At 40.3% G+C, this 18,364-nt stretch overlaps 1 protein-coding gene across 1 annotated transcript; it reads right to left on the bottom strand.

Moving 5' to 3' along the window:
* Positions 1–6,016: 6,016 nt before the first annotated feature.
* Positions 6,017–18,348, bottom strand: LOC124280592 (WASH complex subunit 3-like). The gene is made up of 6 exons (XM_046716567.1): positions 18,175–18,348; positions 17,508–17,672; positions 16,071–16,217; positions 7,650–7,751; positions 6,945–7,009; positions 6,017–6,727 (listed from the first exon to the last, which is right to left on the bottom strand). Exons 1-6 carry the CDS (start codon positions 18,223–18,225, stop codon positions 6,568–6,570), a joined length of 690 nt encoding a protein of 229 aa, XP_046572523.1. The 5' UTR covers positions 18,226–18,348; the 3' UTR covers positions 6,017–6,567.
* Positions 18,349–18,364: the final 16 nt, after the last annotated feature.

The following is an 18,364-nucleotide window of genomic DNA, read 5'->3' as shown; positions in this document are numbered from 1 at the left end:
CGATGGTACTGGTGGAGAGTTGGATGACATTCCCTCAGACCAGCCCACTCTCCATTGCACCCCCACTCTCCTGCCGGAGCAGTTCTTCGACATGGGTCATGGGATTGCGTCTTATCAGACAGATGAAATGGGACTCTGTCATCCTATTCATTGGTGACTTCCTCGGTCTTGAACAATCTTTTATTTTACCGGTGGCCACGTGCTTAGTCACACGTCGACTAATAACCGAATCCCTGTGTCATACATGCAAAAATTTGTCATCATGTTTTCTTAAAGTCTTCGTCTTGCCATGTTTAGCCAAGAAGGTACTTTTTACTGCAATTATGAAATACCACAATATGCTTGACACCTTCACAACAATTGAACATGCGACCTACAGCTTTCGATATTGTGTGAAATTGGTCTTGAAGCCAACGGGATTCAAACTCATTGAACAAAGTCAAGTCTTGTACTTGTTGGGATAAGCATTTGAATTTCAGTTTCATTGGTCCTGCAGTTTCTTTGATGTTTACAGATGGCTCAGCTGATGGAACACATGATATATAATCACTCGACTTTAAGTCAGGTTAGCCTTAATTATAGCTTTAGACCACAGAAAGTATTTCATTCCATAAATAACACAACCAAGGCTGTATGCTTCAAATGTACATCGATAGCACATCTTTATTCATCTTATACATAATCAATCATTAACATAACCCTACATTCTTTTCAAACATTCTGCATTTGACAAATGGACCCTTTTATCACTTGCTACTCAGTACTCTCAGCACTGGATACAGACTCGGATCAGTCTTGACTTCTCCAATCCTTAATTAATCTTGAAATCTCTCACGGGAGTCAACGAGTCTACATCAGTGCTGTGTGGTGCTGTACAGTATTAAATTAAAGTGTGAATGATTCAGTTGATCTCATTCCAATCTGTGAAGAACAGTCCAAATACAATATCAGATTGGTCAATATTTAAGCTCTCTGATGATTTCATTTCACTAAGATACATATTACACGAGTATGGTAAGAGGAATGACCTATGGAAAACTATTATGTTGACAGAAAAATACCCAAGTGTCCATGGCCATTCATCTCTAGAAAATGTTGCTGCATATGATGGCAATAGTCTCAAGTCCTTCAACCATATTTTCCCTTCCACACAGTCCTTTCTGTAATACAAAAGCTCTAAATGAAGCAAGTCTACATGTTCCTCGGGTTCACTATCTCCCACCTCACTTGGACTCGTTTTCAGTTTAAATGTAGTTTTAGTTTCTAACAACATTATATACTTTCACAGGAGAAGCACGTTACCCACTTTCACAATGACCATGAACTCAACTCTCACTGATTGCTCTCCCATATTCTAACATTGCCAAACATGTGTGTCTTTGAGAGTTGTACATTCTCACCATACATCATAACCCCAAATTAAACAAAAGCAATCACATTTCAAAATCCCTGTTCAACATCATTAACAAACACGTAACATTTCATGTTTTGTCTGTACATGTAACACAAATGTATGACAATCATTATGAAACAGCATCAAATTTCTTATCATTTGATTTAAGGGCATACATCCAGCATATCAACAGATTAGTCATTTTAGTAACTAGTTGTTATGCAGAGGCGGATACAGCTTTTTGAGAAAGGGGGGGTGCACACTATTGAGAAAAGGAGGGGTGCACACTTCATTTAACAAACTTTCAGCACAAAAGGGGGGGTGGGGGTGCACCCCCCTGCAACCCCCGTCTGGATCCGCCTATGTTATGATATTAGAGCTGGGAAGATATGTCAGGTCACACATTTTCATAAAACTAAATATACAGAGCATCTCATTTTGTTGCCTGAGATAGTTCTGTTTTAAACCTTCTTATAAAATGACAACCTATAAACTGATAGCAAGGAATGTTTAACACGGATGTTACCAATACATTCAGATGAAAAGATTTCTTCTACATGATTTGATAAACAAAACTAACTTCACTATCTTGCAAATGTCACATAAAATATATGCCACTAGATAGCTGTTTTTGTTATGATGTCAAGGCCAGACAAGTGCACAAGCAGACAGATGAAAACAGTATAATGTTATGAAATCCAAGTTTCATGTGTATGTACATATACACTGAGTGTTGGATTGTAAATGGGCATACAAGTGACATTTTTAACCAGCACTCCAGATTCTCTTTTTCAGTCTTTATATAATTTTCAGACAACTTATTTATGTTTCTAAAAAAGCCTCCCTTCTTTATACTCTTCCTTACTCCCATTTAAACCAACAAGAATGTGATTACACTGACATTACAAATAACAAAGTGGTAGCTATGTACACTGTGATCCGGCCATCAGCATTATGTGAAATATTTCCTTTTGCTGTTTTCCAGTTTAAGCATCATTGTCAATGCACTAGTGTTAAAAGTCTGCTCCCTAGACTTGAAAACTTCTGAAGTAATTTGAGGACCACCGTAATTTGGACCAGTGGCTTGCTATGTAGTTGTAAGTCCACACAGTCTATGTATGTTACAGCGACAAGTTATTGCTACATGAGTGAGTGAGTGAGTTTAGTTTTACGCCGCTTTTACCAATATTCCAGCAATATCACGGCGGGGGACACCAGAAATGGGCTTCACACATTGTACCCATGTGGGGAATCGAACCCGGGTCTTCAGTGCGCCGGGCCAACGCTTTAACCACTAGGCTTCACCACCCCTATTAATACATGACACTCAACATCCAGGGGGTTAAAGCTGTAAATGTCAAATAAATATGTTGGTATGTCATACGTTGGCAAACCATTAATACATCTGTATCCTATTTATACAAATAAATACTACAACATATTTATATAGATGTACATATTATGCCAGCTTCACACATTCATGGAAAGCCTGAAACACTTGACAAAAATCAATTCATGATAACTAATAAGTTAATAATTTGTTCAAGGGCTCAGTGAGTGAGTGAGTTTAATATTACACCTCACTCAGCAATATTCCAGCTATATGGCGGTCTGTAAATAATTGAGTTCGGACCAGACAATCCAGTGATCATTGATCTACGCAATTGGGATACGATGATACGTGTCAACCAAGTCAGCGAGTCTGACCATCCAATCCCGTTAGTTGCCTCTTATGATAAGCATGGGTTACTGAAGACCAATTTTAACGTGGATCTTCACAGGTACCCTGGCTCTGTGACAGATGGGTGATACCCTTTAACTCTGTGCACATTTTAAACAGGACAGAGCCTGTTAGTGAAAACTGATGTCAGCCTCTACACACACGGCCAGTGCTGAAGAAGTGCACACTTTCAGATTCAAGCATGGGTTACTGAAGACCAATTCTAATGTGGATCTTCACAGGTACCCTGGCTCTGTGACAGATGGGTGATACCCTTTAACTCTGTGCACATTTTAAACAGGACAAAGCCTGTTAGTGAAAACTGATGTCAGCCTCTACACACACGGCCAGTGCTGAAGAAGTGCACACTTTCAGATTCAGGTGACAAGTGGAATCCTCTTAAGTACTGACTGTCTCTTTTCGGTGAAATTGTTTCACAAGCTTCAGAATTAAAAAAATACTGAATATAGTGAATAATATATATTTTAACGAACTTTTAGCAGGAAGCATATAAACCAACAATTTTCTAAATTAATGTATATGTGAGCACTAGCTGCTAATGTATGTGACTCACATGAAGCATGAATGTGTGCTAGAACTACATATACTGACGGAAATAATTAGCAGAACTTCACTATATCGCAGTTTTCATTTATTCATTTTCAGATTTTCACCACAATGCAATACAAGCTTGGGAAGGAACCTGAAAGGGAAGCAAGGAACGGTTTCACATTTATGCGTTCCCTTATTTGTTTATGTCAGTATATATTCCAGCAAGTAAAACAAGACAGTAACACACGTCAATTTTCTTTGTGGGTACATGGGGAGAAAACCATAATGTGGCTGGTATTTGGCAGCTGGTGTGCAGGATTATGGCTCACGGAGTAATGTCCCTTGAGTGTGTGTGTCGAACAATATCAACATTATATTACAATCAATCTGGAAATTTGGAATGTTCACAAATACATTTTTGGATATCATAATTTATTGTTAGTATTATTATTAGTAGTACTATAATAGGTATTAGTAAGTCAGCACCTGTGCCAACATTGTGTACACTGGCAGAGGTGTAGGCTTCTGTACATGATACACTCTGCAAAACTCACATCCATGATACCGCATGACTTGGACACTTCGGACACCATTTTGTGTTGTCAACAGGGATGGAGAAATCCTAAAGGTGACACTTACTCACTGTGTTGAGCTGGAGGGAAATCCAACCGGGACTTCAGGATTACGAATATAGGTGGGTGAGTTTAATTCAAGCAAAAACAGGTGTTGAGACATAATATTTCTGTTACAATTTGAATCTGAAATGCAACGCCATGGAAAACACATCTGTCTGATGTAGAGACTCACTGCAGATTAAAGCCAATGTTCCAGGGGAGGTAAGGAGCTATCAAACAACATAACTTACAACAATCAGAATCTCATGACATGTTGTTTGACAGTCTTGTACGGCCCCAAACGTCAAACTTTGGCCCCCATTCTCTACCCTTTAAAAATCATATAATCATACATAAACAAAGAACATCATAGTTGACCTGACCCACACCAAGAGAAGGACGCACCTCGGATCGGCTGTTTGATTGTGTCTGGTACAAGAAATAACATGATCTTTATGGAAATGGTACCCTGATTTACTCAACAAACAAGACCTTATCATAGCATTTCATGTAAGGGTTGAGTGCTATTATGCCACAAGTTCTGCTTATCTTGATTCAAAGGCTGATTATCCAGACTTACAACAAATTCTTCTTCTTCTACCCCTATACAGTTGTCAGTGGTAGATGTTTTTCATCTAGTTGGCAACTCAATTACCACACAGACAATATCTTTGGTCTCAACAGGTTCAACAGTACTAGAATTTACTGATAAAAATACTCACACAAAACTCATCTCACTCTTTGACCTTGTGGTAGTCATAGCACTTTGCAACTTCCTGAGGCATCGGAGTTAATTGACTCAAAACATCCTGTTCTAACCCTTTCCAAACTAGGCTGGAATTTCTGAGTTCTGTGCAGATTTTGGTTGACAGCAGGATTTGCAATGTATTTGTCATGTCAACTAGGCATTGACAGATATTTTCAATTTTTTCATGACTGAAATCAGCTTTTGTGATTTGAGGCTTTTTGTGAAGTAGGACTAAAGTACTGTCGGAAATAGAAAAAAAAAACTGTTTTTTCACATTTATATCTACAGTTTAGGTAGTTAATATGTGAAAGTGTGAAATATCTGTTAAACCAAGTTCGGCCTAACTACAGTCGCAGTGGGAGGGAGATAGGAAACGTAAAAGAAGGATTTTACTGAGGAGAGATTAGTGCAGAAATGAGCAATGCATTTTTTTTCCAATGCGACTTATTTAGAACAGACCATGGCTTTATGCAAATTAGTGCGATGATATTGTATTACAAAGGGCACTTTTTAAATGATCATTTTGAAATTAGACTTAGCTTCATTATAAACGATAGCAGACATAAATAATAATAACTTTAATACTGAAACTATTAAGGATGTAGCTACCATGGAGTCTCACTATCACTATAAAAAGAAACAGGTAGGAGGGGGTCGTCTCAAAAGCAAAAGCAGGACTGGTGTCACAGACGGTGGTTGGGGTCGGGCTACGGTACTGAGATATCATCTGAGATAAGATAATCAATGGAGACATATTCAATACACATAAAAAAGCATAAAATGTCTTTGAGATGACCCGCTGTGCCTGTGGGCAGCACGTGCATTTCATGCCAAGTGAGTAGACGGTCCGTCATCATACCTGGCTGAGCGACCTAATTGCCATCTATAGTCTGATCTATTGTTTTCAGCAGCTATTCGTATTTTTTCTAAGTTTTGCCTGATTTTACGAGTAAACATGCTTTGCTGGATATCCTATTACGCATCCCACTGAACTCCCAGTTAGGCCGATGTGGGTTATATCGACATATGCTATTTGCAATTGTGTAAATTAAGGGATACAGAGTAACAGCCTAAAAACAGTTTTTTTTCTATTTCCGACAGTACTTTAGTTTTATTACAACACAGATTTGAAACACATTGAAAATCCAGCAATCGACAAAAAGAGTCATGCTGGGACCATGTTGCTGTTTTAACTAGCCTCTGATTCTGTGATGTGATTTTGGTAGGACTATCCATAGACTTAGACTCCAAAATAGAAAATCCTACCTAATCTGGCAGGGTTGGAAACTGGACTTTTATAGTCTTGCATTCAGAACAAGAGCAATTTGAACTTCATGCACTCGCCCACACCGGTATACAGAGAGCATCTTCTAATTATTGCATTGATGTCAACCAACCAGTCCATGCTACTACTGCCATGGATCATGTGCAGGTATTGTAAGTTTGTTTGCCAGCTCTACACAGTAACATATCAGATTAATCAGGAACCGTGGAATCAGTACAACACGATGGAGTTTGAGGAATGACATATTGCACAATATCACCAGTCTTCATCACTGTCGCCACCTCCATCACCATCATCATCATCATCATCATCATCATTGTCATCACTGAAGTCATCACTGTCACTCTTGTTTCCATCGCCACCACCGCCGCCAGATGAGCTTCCTCCACCATCAGGTGCTGGGGCATCAGGGTTGCTATGGTAACACAGAAGCAGACATAGAGTCAAGGGGCAGATCTTCATGTGTGCAGTTTTTCAGTTATGTATTTACTGCTTCACAGCACTCATGAAAACACATGGACATTCATTGTTATGGACAGATGGGTTAAACTCCTGACATCTACATACAGCGCTGAATAAGAAAACATATCACCTTTTGAAACTTAACTTGGATTCTTGTGTCAGATACTTACTCCAGCAAATCTGGGTTCAGTCCTTCAGCAATCATCTTGTTCTTGACACCCATAGCTGGTACCCCCTGAAGTAGGAAACAGGGTGAATGAGAAATAGAGTGAGCATGAATGATAATGCCAAAAACGTTTGTTTCGATGACATGCTAAAATAATCGGAGTAAATTTTCCTGACAATTTCAGACATAAATTCAAATCATAGTTAAGATAAAGTGATAACTTTCCTGCCTCTACAAATCCCAAACCTGCCAAATCAAGTCACTGACATCAGTGCTCTTTCATTGTGTCTGACAGGAGGAAGAAGCATCAAGAAACTAAGTATGTCTTAAGGAATAATTGCGCCAGTTTCAGTTACTATTGTCAGAGGTGATTAAGTCAAACAGGTTAAATACTGTTTTTTATTCTGGACATTTAGTGGAGAGGTTAAAAGGTGAGTATTTGAGGATAAGCCTTCAGTGACAAAATTAAAGATGGTTCTTTGGCAGCCATGTTAAATTTACAAGACAGATCCTTTAAACACAGCTGAATCAATTTATGGTCAGGAATACTTTATTAAGTACCGCAGCAGTTCTTGAAGTTTGATAAATGTAGTCAGTGGATGACATCCAATCTCATATCCTGAAAAAGACTTGATATTTCTTGGCACAACTGCCATAGAGGCTAAAGTGTTGCTAAATATGAATGTAAGCACAAAACCCCTTCACTTACCACTTGAACCATCTTGAAGAACCTAGCATAACTGGGATGTTGTGATACTGTCATTGTCGGTTTGGCCTCCGCTGCCGCTGCCGCTGCTCCAGGATCTCCCGGCTGAAGGAGGAACAAAGCCATGGGGCATCACACAATCATTGCTCATGTAAACTTAATATCTCCATATACAGTGTTTAAAATTCCCAAAATTCCAAGCCCGACAGTCCGGAAACAAACTTGCCTGTCCGTTTTCAACAATGAAAACAAAAATCAGGTTTCTGAATACTATACTGTTTGCAATCATAGCAATGAACAACATAGCACTAAAAGGCAATGCACTGAGTTTAGGTAGACTGAAAGTACATGTGTTGTGATTGGTTATTCTAAAATGAACTGTCCAATCGTAAATAGTCTAACATAATTATCATAACACCTTAAACACCTCAAACAGATGGCAAGAGAACCTGTCTGATATTATGAAATATTTACTGTTAAACATCTACCAGACCACCGGATAGGCTACTTTTGAAATTTGACCGTCCGAGATGAAAATAGACCGTTCTGGATGGTCGGGCAGGCGTGAATTTTAAACGCTGCCATATATCTAAAAAATACTTGAGGACATGATGTAGCAAGAAAGTAAAAGGAAGCACCTCACACCCTCATGTATCACTGACATATACCAGCTAAATGTCTTTAAAATGCCTGCCAGTTATTCCAGCCTTGGTTTCTTCTCACCCTGCTCACACAGTTGACTAAGAGAGAAGAGAGCCGATAAACCAAGGAAGACAACTTCCAAGGGTGGTAGCTCTGGATAAAAGTAATTCCATCAATCCAGGCCCATACAATACTGGTTTATATTTTCACAGCAGCGAAAATACTGAGTTTAATTTTATGATGATAAACATGAAATTTTTAGAGTAAAATTAATATTTTATACTTATCCTGACTCATGCTTATTGCTTGTCTTCTTCTTCTTGCGAACATAGTGGAACACGTGTATCTCCCAATTGAAGTTCCCTTCAATTAAAAAATCACTAATTAGTACTCACCATGAGTTACCTCCCTTCCACAAGCACGGGAATGAGGGCGCCACCTCAACCCATGTGCCTCACTCTCTCCTTTTGTTTCGAGCCCGACACTTTATTTTTCCGAAGAAATCCAAAGTGTTAAGTGGGGAGGACGGGAGGGCTTACCTCATGAGTCAGGATAAGTATAAAATATTAATTTTACTCTAAAAATTTCATATTTTTCCTTATCCTGACTCATGCTTATTGCTTGTAGAATCCAACGGAAAAGGAGGTGGGAATATATATACTTTGGATTTTAATAATTAGTGATTTGAACTGTGATGATTGTAATAACCCTATGGGAACTTCATAAAGGCACTGAACTGATGAATTCCTGCTGCTTAACTTATCAGCTGCCATATAAAGGTTATTACAATTTACTGAATATGACAAAAGTATATACAACATTAATGTAAGCTGAAGCTATTAATGTGATTGTATAAACTTTATAGTGGATACTTTTATAAATGAACCAAAGTATTAAGCTTAAGATATGCATATATTTAAGCTATAATAGTATAGTACTGTGCTTAAGATATAATTATAACTTAAGCTGCATAATAGTAACCAACTCCTTAGAGTTTGTTAGCTAATACATATATGCATATGACCATATGACTGAGCTTAAGGATTGATGAAACTTAAGCTGAACATATATATAATAGCAAAACTCCTAGGAGTTGTAAGCTTATATATAGTATGATATAAAAAACCATAGTACTGAGCTTAAGATACTAAATTAAACTTAAGCAAAATATATAGATAGCATGTAGCTATTAGTACTGTTATCAGATAAGTATAAAATCTGTAAGATAGACTTATCTTCTTCGTGGAACTGTCAACTGTTGAGCGAGGACCATGGGACCGAAATGGTGGATACCTGAGACGTCCTCGGTGGTGGTATCTCTCAGATAGTGGTTGGCAAACACCATATCGGATCTCCAGAAACATCCCTCCATTATGGTATTCAACGAGCAATTCCCATGTAGAGCGAGAGTTGAGGCTAGCGCTCTAATTTCGTGAGGATTAGAAGCTCTTGGAGGGTCGAGTCCTGCAGCCTTGTAGGCACGTAGTATGACAGTTCTGATCCAGATAGAGATAGTAGTACGTGAGACTTCCGTCTGCGTAGCTGTAGATATAGGGATAAATAATCTCTTGAATTTCCCTCTGCTCTGTTTGGATTGTTGGAGATATATTTTCAGTGCTCTCACTGGGCATAGTGATAGATCCATCGTATCATGTGGTCCAAGTATGGATGGGAGAGCTGGGACGTGGAATAATCTGTCTGGTTGACCTGGCAGTTGGTTTTTCGCTATAAAATCCCAGCGAAGTCCCAGATGAGCGATGTTAGAAATATCATCAAAGCGTGTTCTCTCGTAATCCAATGCGTGAATCTCTGACATCCTGGCGGCCGTAGCTAGTGCTAACAGGAATAAGGTTTTGTGGGTCAGTGATTCAAACGATGTAGATAGCAATGGTTCATAAGCCTCACTAGTGAGGTGTTGGAGCACTATATTTAGATCCCAGGCTGGAGCGTGAAACTTCCGTTTCTGATCCTCCAATCGAACGCCGTAACAAAGCGAAAAGTAACTCTGGTGTTTTTGTTAACTTGACGCCCGTTCTCATAGTTATGACAGAACTTATAGCTGCAAGATAAGTGGACAAGGTTGAGCCTTTTAGATTCTTAGTTTGCCGTAGATAACATAAGAAATCTGCCACTTGAGGATGTGTAGCATATCTGGCTGTAAATCCTTTCTTAGCAGCGTAATTGACAAAACTGTGCCATTTGTCATCGTATAAGTTACGAGTTGAGTTACGTAGTGCAAGCGTGACCGCTTTAGCCGCTCTGGCAGAATAACCTCTCTTATTCAGACATGCCTTGATACAATCCATACATTGAAGTTGGAATGCTTCTGGTGTTTCGTGCACTTGTTTGGTGTGCGGATGTATCAATAGATTGGCGCGTTGTGGGAGCTGAAGAATTGGTTTTCCCATTACTTGAATGAGATCTGGAAACCAAGTTCTCGCTGGCCAGTAGGGCGTGACCAAAATGAGATGGAGGCTCTGCGTTTGACTGATTTTCTGTAAGACTTGTGGGATCAACGCTGGAGGCGGGAAAGCGTCCGCGTTGAGTCTCTCCCACGATATGCTTAGTGCGTCTGTTGCCCATGCTAGTGGGTCTGGCACTGGCGACATGAATGTTGTCAGAGTTGCTTGTTGAATCGAGTGGCGAATAGGTCTATCAGTGGAGATCCTATTTCCATGATTATTTGATTGAATATCTCTGTGTGGAGCATCCATTCTGTCGGCGACGGTTGGTGTGGCCGAGAGAGAGCGTCTGCTAATACATTCTTTGCTCCTGGAATGTGGCAAGCTCTGACATGTATGTTTAGATTGTCGATTAAATCTGTGACCTTGTTGAACCTTGTATGTTCAAATAAAACGCCACTGTTGAATTGTCTTTGTGAACAATCAACTGAGCGTTCTGTAGTAGGTTGCTCCAGTGACTTATGGCGTTTATGACTGCTTGCATCTCTAGCAGATTTATGTGACATTTGCTCTCTTGATTGCTCCATAGGCCTGACGCTGTCCTGCCGGCAAGGTGGGCTCCCCAACCTTGTAGTGACGCGTCTACGTGAAATGTGTTTTCGATTCCGGCTCTACTAAGGAGACGCCTGCGCAAACATTCAACCTCTTGGTCCACCAGAGTAGATGTGGTTTGACATAATCTGGTAGACTGAATGGTAGAGGGTCCTCGAGATGAGCATTGATGAGGACTTGTAACGGATGTAATTGAAGCCTGCCTCTGACTGTCAAGTCTTGAGCTGATGTGAGTAGTCCCAATAGGCTCTGCCACTGTCGTAGTGGTAACGGAGAGAGTAGGGCTTGAGGAATAAGTTATTGGATCTTGATCCATCTGTCCTCCGGGACTACAATATGATTCTGAGCTGTTAGAAATCGTATACCTAGAAATTGCAGATCCTGCGTTGGTTCTAGGTCCGACTTGAGTAGATTTACTAACCATCCTAATTGTGTTAGTAGCTTGATTATAAAGTTCAGCTGTAGTCTGAGACGCTGTGGATCTGGATCCACTTGTATACCGTCGTCTAGGTAAAAAGCGCTGCGAAGACCTTGACGATGTAGGTATGAGACAATAGGCTTGGTCACTCTTGTGAATACCCAAGGGGCCGATGTGATTCCGAAGGGAAGAACCTTCCATTGGTAATGTTTCCCGTCTAGGATAAATCTTAGATATTTCCTTGAGTTGGGATGAATCGGAATGTGTAGATATGCGTCTTGCAAATCTATGCTGGCCATGTAATCTTTGGGACGAATTAAATGCCGAAGTTGCGGTAAGTGTATCATGCGAAACGTTGGTGGTTTGCATAGATATTCTCTGTTGAAGATGCTCATGTTGTATATGAGACGAAACTTCTCCTTGGAATTTTTCTTCGGCACTAGGAAAACTGGGGAGTAGAAACCTGGTCCGATGTTTCGTTGATCCAGAACTTCTAAGGCCTGTTTGTTTAGCAGAGTAAGTACTGTTTCTCTTAACATAGGTAGTTGTGCCGGTTGACCGTTGAACCCTGTGGGGTTGACTGTTAACGGAGGCTTGGCCTTGAGTTGTATTAGATATCCGTGCTATAGGATGTTGGATACATATGGATCTTGTAGGAATCCCCAGTTTTCCCAGTGTAGCTGAAGGCGTCCACCCACTTGAGACGGTTGTACTGGAACGGCTGGGGGTGGAAGACTCCAGTCGTTCCGAACCTGAATTTCATCGTCTAAATCCACGGGCACCTCTGGATGATCTGCCTCTAGCTGATCCTCCCCTAAATTTGTTGTATGGGCGATGAAAAGAATCCTTGGGATCTTTAGCTGCAGCTAATTTCTTGTCCCGTGCTTTCTGTAGCCCCGAAAACTTAGACTTGCCCGAGTATCTCTGTGTTGACTGTTTAATGTAGTTAGCTAAGGTATCCATGGATCTGATCATAAGTACCTCTCTCGAGTCTTTAGATACTTCTTTGGAGACCTTGTCTATGTTGCCACCAAACAGTAAGGGCGATGACCATGGAGCTGTGTATAGAGATTCTGTAAATTGCTTATCCCAAGAGCAGGAGGCTAGTAAGCCTTGCCGACGAGCCATGGTAGTAGTTTCAGTAAGCGCTGACAGGTGCTCTGTAAGAAATTGGTGGTCTCTTTTCTGCATGAGTAGAGCTGAGTAGATCATTCTATCTTCCTCCTCTGTAGAATTCTTGAACTTGGTGATGAGAGTTTCATTAATCGTTCTAGACCTATTCAATCCAAAGAACATCCTCCTGGCGATGGTATCTAGTTGAGCGAATTTGCGATCGTCTACTTTGTAACTTCTGGACTTGGCATCGCTGATTAATTTAAAGTTGTCATCAATATCCTGGGCCTTGAAAAAGGGGTCCATATTGTGTCCAGCAAATTTCTTGGCATTGAAGACTGGGAAATGTGTAGATGGGACTTTCAAAGATTTGGAACAGGCTGTATCCAGATTAGCTGGTACCGCTGCAATCGGGTCAATAGGAGGTAAGGTGATATTGTCTACATCATCATCCTTCATCAGGTAAGTCTGAGTTGAATTCTCGTTCTTCGATGGGGAAGCAAGTTGTAACTCATTCACCATCCAGTATCTAATCTCAGCATCGGAGAAAATGATACCTTCTTCCTCTGATGTAGGGTCACATGTCGGAGTCCTAGATCTGTAGGACTGCCTGACTGAGTTTAGTTTTACGCCGCTTTTAGCAATATTCCAGCAATATCACGGATCTGTAGGAAGATCTATGAGAGGACTGTGGTGAACGGACTGACGAGTGGCTAGTGTAAGGAGACCTTGGAGGAGACATCCTCGGCGAACGCTGGGGACTTCGCGAAGCTCTTCTAAATCTTCTGGGCGAGGTAGATTTGGAGCCACTTAGCCTTCGCGACCTTCGCGAATGTATCGAGTCAGTGTCCGAATCGACATATGAGCGCTTGCATCGCGAACGACCTCTGTGTTCTACAGGGTGTGGGCTCGGCGAAGCGCTCCTTCTCCGCGATGTCCCTCGCAACTGGAGAGGCTCTAGCTCCTTCGCGGAGGCGGCCTGGGACTTCCTTTGCGAAGTGATCGCTACGGGCTGGGTTGCCCTTCGCGGAGGCGCGTTTGTGGGCTCTGGGGCCCTACGCGAAGCCAAGGCGGGCTCTTGGGCCCTGTATGACTTATAATGGGTTGGGCTCTGGGGCCTCTGTAAACCGTAACGGTCCTCCATCAGTCTCATGATTTGGTTAACCAGGTCGTCTGGGACGGTCTGCGCTGGCGTTGAGGGTGGCCTCTCTGTGAAAGTGACGGGACCCTCAATCATAAACTCAGGCGTCAGCGTAGGCATCTCTGGTTGCGTGTTGATCTGCGCTGTAGTGACGGTAGCAGATACTGGACGTTTCTTATGACGTACATCTGGAATGATAATCGGAATGTCATCATCATATAAACATAATTCTGAGACAGGTAGAATATCGGAGGCAAAATTATTTGTAGCTTTCGTAGATTTCCCTTTTGACGAAGCTGTGGACCTGGGGGTTCGACGCGTACGTTGAGATGATGTTGACGCTTTCCTAGTCTTAGACTGTGAAGATGGAATGTCTTGAGATGCAGGTCGCTTCTTGGACACAGCGGACTGCGCCCCCGCTTATCCCCCGAGGGAAACTCCGGCAGGCCACCAGCCGGTGGCGGGTCGTCAACAGTTGACAGGGTATATTAGCTTCTGATCTATTAGCCATGACTGAAGATTGTTTGCGAGATTTATCTGCCTTCCGTCTCAAAACGGAACATAAATATTTATCAAGGCAGAAATTGGTAAATTAATACATAATTTACAACGAGAAACAATAGAACATGGAGTAATGCAACTAGGGCATTTTAAATGTGGATCGGTAGCGGAATAACGTAGTTTACAACCTGTGCAGATTCTCATTAACGTAAACTGCTGAACAAACACGTTGAACCGTGAATAAAACAGCAGAAACACGACTAATAATCAATGCAAGTTGAATAAGGATACTAGTTACACCTCTATAACTGAATATAAGAGGTACTAAACTAAATATAAATAAAGGATATAGTGTGTTGGGAGACACAGGCGCTCTCACGTCCAGCTCACTGGGCGAAGAAGGAGAGAGTGAGGCACATGGGTTGAGGTGGCGCCCTCGTTCCCGCGCTTGTGGAAGGGAGGTAACTTGTGGTGAGTACTAATTAGTGATTTTTTAATTGAAGGGAACTTCAATTGGGAGATACACGTGTTCCACTATGTTCGCAAGAAGAAGAAGACAAGCAATAAGCATGAGTCAGGATAAGGAAAAATAATGAATTTTTGATGAAAAGAAGACTTTTTAAGTTTTTCATATAACTGCATATGCCACACTTATTTATATAATAGAGCAAGGTATTATCTAAATTTGCTACACAATCATAACCAGTGTGATTAAACTCTCCCATTTTCTACCAATGACCTAATACATCACATGCCTATAACAACAACTCTTTAAGCATTTAATACACATTCATATCAAAACCTTCATATCAAAACCTTTCAGACACATTTTTCAGCTGTAACATCAGACTCCCAACCCCATTCACGACTAAAATATAGTCTAAAACAAGAAGGATACAGACAAATATTTGCAATATAAAATGACAAAAATTCAATGTTTTTCATTTCAAAATCTGTGGCATTAGAGACAGATTATGGGCAAAAGAGGTTTGTAAAATGAAACACATGCCACATCTTGACATAAATTCAGTTGCAGTGTTTGACAAAACCTGCAATCAAAGTTTGAAGAATATTGCAGTGGGTTCATTTAAGGGACTGATGCATGACAATCTACATCATGACAGGATTATAGTCTCATATGTAGGGATACAAACACTGTATCAGCCATTGGCGACATATTGTAATCAACATGGGGATGACAGTTAATATTTTTCTATACATCAATGATATATTCTTTTTAAAATGTGAAAACTGTCAACTGAATGAATCTGAGATTTTCAAGCTTGTGATGAACACAAAATCATAAAGAATGAGGACCTTTTTTATGGATATACAACTTCTTTATTCTGAATAGAATGCCAATCAAAGAAGTCACAAAATCATAGCATATTCTGAGCTCAATTTGAACCACATAAAAGGATAATCTTGCAAAAAGACCCCCAAAACATTGCTTCCATGTTGTAACAAGAGTGGGTGGGGCCTACATTGGTTTCAAACTACTGAATAATTAAAATAAAAATGCTTTCCTTGCTGGCCAATCGATTGCTGGAAATAGTTCAGGTGTAGTTGCAAATGAATGTCTACTCAGTACTCACAGCTGTTGATGGTGCAGGTGCTGCTGTGGCGGATGAGGCAGGTGCAGCTGTAGTTGTAGAAGGTGTAGCAGAGGAGTCAGTTACAGTTGTTGTGGTGCTGCTGCTTGCTGCCACTGTAACGTTCTCCAGGCCTGGCACTGAAGAAAGCTGTGGAACACACCCAAGACACATGTGTTTACCAGATCATATTCATAGGGATAAACTCCTACCCACATATCTCCTCAAAATGTTTCAACAAAGAAGAGAAACTCTTGAAATAATTACACTCTAAAGACTGTGTCTAACACAAGATATTTATACATTATTATGTTTTAAGTAAATGTATCTTACACAAATGTTGTGCTATGTGACTTGTAGGTTGTATGACCTAATATCTTATACATGTACATAAATTAAACATTGTAATGCCATACTTGTAATGCATACAGTCTGTGACACAATTATAAAATAACTTAAATATAGAAATCAAATAACTTAAATATAGAAATCAAATAAAAATATAATAACATCCCCCATCACTTGCCCATAGTTGCTAGACCAGTTGTAACATGGACCAAGTATGTGCTCCCACTCCAATACCTATCACCGGCTCCTTAGGCCACTCACTTTGTGTAAAGCATGGGGCATTATTCATTATGGTTGGACAATATAGTGAGCGCATCATGCTTTTCAGTTAACCACAACATATGGTAGCTTAATGTGTGAGAGAAGACCAGAGCAAGGTCACAGACATTTACCACTTTACTGAAACCAGGGATAATAATGCTAGCAAAATATTTCACTTGTAATATTTAACTGTAATTGGTGACGGTCCTATGGCCGAAGCAGTGAACAGAGCTACAGATAACTTTTTGGGTCATTGAGTTATGTACTCCCTTGTGTTCATCTCAATTGGGTATCCTATTTTTCCTTTGAGTAACGAAATAAATTGTACTCACCTCAATCAAACCCATTTGGGTATTTTGCCATTTTCCATTAATTTTAGAAATATAATATAGTTTAAATTTTGTTTGTGATTTACCTTTGATCTCTAATATGAGAAACGATAAGAAAGACTGCAAGATGTCAAGTTCATGTCCTAAAATAGAGCCTCTCAGAATACGTCAGCTATTTTATCTATCCACCGGTACGCAAGCTACGACTTGACATTTTTGTGTGTACGCATGTAAGATCACATTTATTGAGTATTTACAAAACTTCAGGCGTACTTGTACGCAATAGACTTAATAGGAATTGGGTTTTCACATAAATGTTTGCGTAATTTACGCAGGTACGCAGCTTATCTGTACCTCTGAGTGAATACACAATGCCTTTCAGAAAGTGGTCAAATGTTACATGTTACATTTGGGATTACACTTTCTTGGTAAAGTACATATTCTAGTGCTTTTAGGGGTCGAGTGCCATCCGGCACTTGGAAATATTTGAATAATAGAGTACCTTGGCTTCAAGCAGACTCATGGAAATCTCCAGGTGCTGGATTCGGTTGGAAAGATGCTCCAGTTTTTGTTCACATACTCCTGAGAATCGATTTAAGAAGCTGGCAGTATGTGTTATGAAGTGATTGATGAATGCTATGGTCCTCTTCTGATGTATTGCTTCAACCTTAGATAAAAACAACTTATATCAAATATACTTCATCATGTGGTTACACAAATAAAATGATTCATTGAAGTTTTACCTGAAGAAGACAATAGACTTCCTCTTTCGGTGAATTTGGTATTATTTGAATTTATTTCTCACAAAGTTGGTTTTGTTTGTTGTTTAACGCCGCACTCAGAAATATTCCATCTATATGGTGGAGGTCTGTAAATAATCGAATCTGGACCAGACAAACCCGTGATCAAAAGCATGCGTATCGATCTACGCAACTGGGATATGATGACTTGACAGCATTGTGTCAGCAAAGTCAGCGAGCCTGACCACTCGATCCCGTTTGTCGGTCGAGCTTATGAAAGGGATCTTATCTGATAATAAATACAAAGTGTCAACATAAAAACAGTGAGATCCAATAAACTATTTCAACAGATCAAGCACCTATGCCACGATCATCACTATTAGCTTTTCATTTTATAAGAATACGTCAGTATATATTTTCGCTTTAAACCTTTGTGTAATCCACTCCTGGGCCGACAAGAGGAAGGCCGTCAGCGTCCATGGCACCAACGTATCTCTATCAAATGTTAGTGAATTATGTGTAGATAGAATTCAGCTTAACGTGGAAGTGTATCTCCCGGCTGATTCAGTCTCGCCAGACATAGGGGAGGAGCACGAGTGTTTACTAACGAAGGTGAAGG

This window comes from Haliotis rubra, unplaced genomic scaffold, assembly GCF_003918875.1.
Source record: "Haliotis rubra isolate DU_JTF1 unplaced genomic scaffold, ASM391887v1 Scf27, whole genome shotgun sequence".
In the NCBI taxonomy this organism is placed as follows: Eukaryota; Metazoa; Mollusca; class Gastropoda; order Lepetellida; family Haliotidae; genus Haliotis; species Haliotis rubra.
Note: the sequence above shows the minus strand (reverse complement) of the source record. Positions and strands in the feature narration are given on the sequence as shown.

Excerpts from the sequence above, each read along its gene's own strand:
- LOC124280592 (XM_046716567.1), bottom strand. The coding sequence starts at position 18,225 with ATGGACGCTGACGGCCTTCCTCTTGTCGGCCCAGGAGTGGATTACACA. Across the intron at positions 16,218-17,507 it reads TGAGTCTGCTTGAAGCCAAG|CTTTCTTCAGTGCCAGGCCT; the intron begins GTACTCTATTAT and ends TGTGTTCCACAG. Across the intron at positions 6,728-6,944 it reads CTGAACCCAGATTTGCTGGA|CAACCCTGATGCCCCAGCAC; the intron begins GTAAGTATCTGA and ends GTGTTACCATAG.